The sequence below is a fragment of the Brachypodium distachyon genome, chromosome 3, assembly GCF_000005505.3.
Source record: "Brachypodium distachyon strain Bd21 chromosome 3, Brachypodium_distachyon_v3.0, whole genome shotgun sequence".
NCBI lineage: Eukaryota > Viridiplantae > Streptophyta > Magnoliopsida > Poales > Poaceae > Brachypodium > Brachypodium distachyon.
The window spans coordinates 47140526-47145689 of NC_016133.3; the positions used below are offsets into that span (position 1 = coordinate 47140526).

The window sequence follows — 5164 nt, forward strand, 5'->3', positions numbered from 1 at the left end:
GCGAGAGAAATCTGTCCCGGGGGAGAGAGTTGTCCTTCTTAGCTCCCACTTCCTGGTCCTTTATATACGCAGGAGGCCAGGTCTTGGGTGGAATCCAAGTCGGTTACAATAGAGAGATGTACTTTAATTGATCTTTCCTATCTTGAGTCGCAAGATTAGGCATCCAGGCTTCTGGTAATGTAACGGGCCGCCGAGTGGGCTTCATGCTGGGCCGTAGTAGGTATACCAAAGATGAGGACCCGGTGGGTCACTCCCATGTCACGTAGTGCTGAAAATTGGCAAATATGAGTGGTACTTTGGACTTGGTTCGAAGGGGACAGGTCCATATGAAATGAGAGTAATCATCAAGTACGACAAGGTAATATTTAAAGCCAAATATACTAACAGTAGGAGAGGTCCACACATCACAATGCAACAAAGAAAAAGGTTCAGAAACACGAGTGGTAGAATCACAGAAAGGGAGACGAACATGTTTTCCCTTTTGACAAGCTTCACACAAACTAGGACGATGAGACTCCATATTACACGGAATTTGAAATTCTTGAAGTACAGAAGATAAAATCGCTTGGTTGGATGTCCTAGCCACGGATGCCATATGTTGACGGAAGCAAGGAGGACTGATGAGGCAGTGGCAGTAGGAGCGTGTGACGGCGTGTACAGGCCGCCAGAGCTATTGAATCTTGCGATCTCCCTCTTGGTTTGAAGATCCTTCACAGATAAACCGATGGGGTCAAACTCGATGAAAACAAGGTTGTCCGTAGTGAATTTTCTAACAGAAATGAGGTTTTTTATTAGAGCAGGAGCAACGAGAACTTCGCGCATTAGAAGAGCATTACGAGAAGAAGGTAAAAAGGAATTTCCAACAGTAGTGGCAGGAACAGAGGAACCATCGCCAATGGTGATCGAAGAGAAAATTGAAGGTTGATGACAGGAAGACAACATATGCGAATTATTAGACATGTGCGAAGATGCGCAGAATAAAAAATCTAATCCGTACCTTCTCCCTGAGTGGCGAAATTGTTCATGGCGGCGATGAAGGCGGCTTGATCCCAACTTAGTGCCGAAGCTGACGAGGAAGCAGTTGTGGGCGCTCCAGATGGTGTTGTGCAGCCTGGTATAGTGGAATAGTAGCAGTCAGTGATGCTGCAGCCTGCTGGACCTGCTGGTACTGGTATGACGGAGTCTGCGTCGGGTACGGCGGAGGCTGCACTGGGTAAGACTGAGGCTGCATCTGGTACGGTGGCGCAGAAGGGGCCGACGGCGTCTGGTACATGGCGCCATTGGTGTAGGCATGAAAAGCATTTGCCGGTGGTCGCGAGCCGAGCAGTCCTGGGGAACCAGTGTGTGGACGTGGAGCCGTAGTCCAAGCGGGAGGTGGCGCCGGTGTCCAGGCCGGTGGCAGCGCAGAGTTCCAGGTCAGTGGCCACGGCTGCACGAGACCGGTCCACGGATCTTGAGTGGGAGCATGCCAGGCAATTGGTGAAGTTGAGGGCATGCAGGGAATGCTTGGTGCCGCAGAATTCGGAAGCCGGTAAAATGGATTCTTCCCTTTGTAGTTTGGGCTTGGACGCCAGCCTGGTGGCGGTTGCATGGCTGGAGGTTGCGCCGCGGGAGCCGGAGGTGGAACAGGTGGAGGTGGCGCAGATCTGCCGTTGGCATGGAAAACTTTGGGACGAGCATTCTTCCTGGCCTGTGTCATCTCCTCCATCTGCAGGAAGCTGCGTACTTCGGAGAAAGTTGGTGGAGGTTTCATCAGTGGGATGAATGCAGATTGCTTGTCGAAGCGCTCACTAAGCCCAACCAGCAACGCGTTGATTAGCGTGCGATTATCAGTTTGATCACCAAGCTCACAGAGTTCGTAGTCGATCGCCTTGACGCGCTGACAGTAGACGCAGACTGGCATGTCCCCTTGAGTGATGGTACGGAGTTTGCCACGAAGAGCGTTGATACGCGCATCGCTGTTGTCCTGTAACAGGCGACGGAGATCAGCCCAGAGGTCTCGAGCAGTGGCGCCGTCGCAAGCGACGAGGTTGAAGAGCTCCGTGTTGGTGCGCGTGTAGATCCACTGGATAACCGCCAAGTCATCTTTCATCCGGCGAGGATCTTGAGGCCGAGCGATGCTGTCGTCGTCGATGTCGTGGCGAAGGCCGCATCGTCCGAGATGGACATGGAACAGATGACGCCAGTGATAATAATTGTGCTTTGCTAGATCTAAGACAACACTGAGGTAAGGGCTTACATTGGCTATGGAATCGCTGAAGGAAGGAGGAGAGATAATAGGGTAGGACTGTTGAGAAGTGGTGTTGCCGGAGCCGGAGCCGGAGCCGGAGTTGGCGCTGAAGTTGGGCGGCGGCGGCCGATTGGGTGGTGCCATGGAAGAGAACCTAGGCGACTGATGCCACGATAGTGTGGGAACTTGAGGGAGTTCCAGTAGAGAATGAATGTCGATTACAGCGATCGTGTGAGGAATACAAATACATATGTGACAGAGAAAATAACTGCTGAACAACTGAGACAGGGTATCATGGGTGAGAGGACATAGTCCATCGACAGTCTTTACTCTAACACGGACGTCAGGCGGGGCGGGTTCCAGGTGCTGGCCGTGCACCACCCCGGCGACGATGACGAGTTGATCATCAACTCCGTCATTCTGGTGCGTAAGGTAGCGGATGGATGCCTCCTCGAGCTCGTGCCGCCGGTGGTGAGCCCGACGTGTTGGTGCTACGAGGGCGAGGTGGAGGCGGCGCGCTCTGAAAGAAGAAGCAGGAGACTGCCGCAGCCGACGAGCTGTCAACTTGACTCCATGGACGAAATCGGAGGCGTGCATGGTGATTTAATTTCCTGATCGAGTTGTCTTGTCTAGGTGTGTCTCTGATGGAGTCGAATCCTCCACGGGATACGCGAGCAGAATTTTTACCGAGGTATTGTACGAAGTAGTACCAGCTGCTGCTCCAGACGTTTGTAACCAATAACTGTCGAAAATAAAAAAAAACTAGTATCACTTGCCTTTCTTAACCAAGCGACGATCGAGAATCCTCTCTGGCTCCGCATTGACAATGTCCAGTTCGACGGACGACGGCAGGTAAGAGAACACGGGAGTAAAAGCACCGCACTGTTTGACAAAATTCTCCACGTCGACCTTCATAGCAACCCAGCTAAGCAGCTTCTTGAGGCGTTTGTAAGTGCCCAAAACCCCAGAATGTCCGCCTACTGCACTAGCATGGAAAGCAGTAATGATGCGTGTCCGAACCGCGGAATTGTTGCCAACCCATATCCTCCCAGCATGTTTAATGACTCCATCCTTAAGAGAAAACCCTTTTTCATCTACACTAGTAATGGCCAATGTCTGCAACCTATCTTGCGCCTCACTTTCAGTGGCATATGAATTCAATACCTCCTGAATCCAAGCTGGCCGAACTTCAGTCAGGGCATGAAGAACCAGCAAATGACCCACGCGGGACAGGGAATCAGCTGCAACATTGTCGGAACACTTGCGATCGACGATATTAAAGTGCAGTCCCATCAACCGTGCCATTGCCTTCCTCTACATATCAGATTCTAAGTGTTGTTCATCCAAGAAACACAAGCTTTGATGGTCTGTCTTGATAATAAATTCCCCTCTCTGAAGATACGTTCGCCACTTCTCAACAACAAGAATAAGAGCCAAATCTCCTTCTCATAGATAGATAAAGACCGATGTTTATCGCCCAAAGCTTTACTGAGAAAAGCCACAGGGTGCTGATTCTGCATTAGAACAGTGCCAACATGAAGCGACCGCCCCCTTACTAAGTTTAGACTCTGTGCTTATTTGTGCTAGTCCCTGGATCGACTCACTAGCACACACAGTTCAAGATGTAATGCCAAGATACAAAGGTCAAAAATACTTTATTACATCGTATCATTCAGAACTTAAATTGTACTTACAAACTTGCATGACCTCTCAGGCCAGTATAAACAAATATTGTTTCAAAAACCATGATAACATTGTATCATAAAGCTGCAGCGGAAAGGTAGAGCAAATGGCCCTCATCTACTCCCAGAGGAGAGAGCATGTTGGAATGTAAACACATGACCCAAATAAAATCGACAAATCTCACTCTTCGTCAGTTTCACCTGCATTGTTAATTGCAGCCACTACGTGGTCAAAATATTTGAATGTATTGGCAAGCTCACCTGAAAGTTATAACAGATCCTACCAAGTATATGCAATTGAGGTATAGTGGGGTTCAGGCTTTATGGCGTGGTAGCAAACATAATTTATCTTATTACAATTGAATGTTACAATATTGTTAACTAATGGACACGGGATAGAAACACTCATGCTCCTATTAACCTAGAACACATTGAGTAGAAACATCAAGTGCCCCTATCCTGTTCAAACCATTCATTGTATTTAAGAAGTTTCAATGAGTGAGACTTTCCTTACATCCCCAATATCTAGTTGCTCATAAATGTCCGTAACCGGGGACACGGCTAAGTACTTAGTTTGACACTCTCGAGAGGTTGTACACATTCCCCACAAGAAATCGACGTGTTAATCCCTTGCTGTCCTCCCGGGGAAGTAGCAACGGCATCGACTTCAAGAATTTTCAGAACATGTTTGCCCAGACCACCTGAGGGACCCGTTCTCCCACTTACACAACTACCTCAGTACAATCCCTCGGATCTGGGTTCACATTTCTTACTCCATCCAGCCAGAGCCCATTTAGCTTGTGGTTGTACTGGAAGCTACTAAACAGGAAACTAGTCTAGTCTCTGATACCCTAGGTGGCATTCCACATTTGCGACGCAAGCGCTCCCTGAATCCACGGAAGAGGCGTCCATGGACGATCCATCTCCGAATCCACGGAGACTCGACTCAGAGGGACCCATAGAAATGGACCTGACGTCGCATAACATTTCAAAATCTCAAAGCAGTCCACCTAGGATGGTTCATTAGGGTTGTTTTGCCAAGTTTCTAAAATCACTCCACATCATCATTTCACAGTGATTGAGATTCCCTCCCACGTTACTAACATGGCAGGGCTAAGCAATACTAATCACGATGGCTATTGGTGGAGGATTCATGGCAAAGGTAACCCTATAGCTAGTAGGTCAATCATAGCTAGCATAAGTACGAGTAATAGTCGTATCAATGCATTTCTACAAACAACTATAATGCATA

The 5164-nt window shown here is 48.8% G+C and overlaps 1 protein-coding gene across 1 annotated transcript; it reads right to left on the reverse strand.

The window, feature by feature from the left end:
- Positions 1 to 364: 364 nt before the first annotated feature.
- On the reverse strand, positions 365 to 2426 carry LOC104584274 (DNA-directed RNA polymerase II subunit RPB1-like). The gene is made up of 2 exons (XM_010238504.2): positions 998 to 2426; positions 365 to 708 (listed from the first exon to the last, which is right to left on the reverse strand). Exon 1 carries the CDS (start codon positions 2372 to 2374, stop codon positions 1055 to 1057), a length of 1320 nt encoding a protein of 439 aa, XP_010236806.1. The 5' UTR covers positions 2375 to 2426; the 3' UTR covers positions 365 to 708; positions 998 to 1054.
- Between the last annotated feature and the right edge of the window lie 2738 nt (positions 2427 to 5164).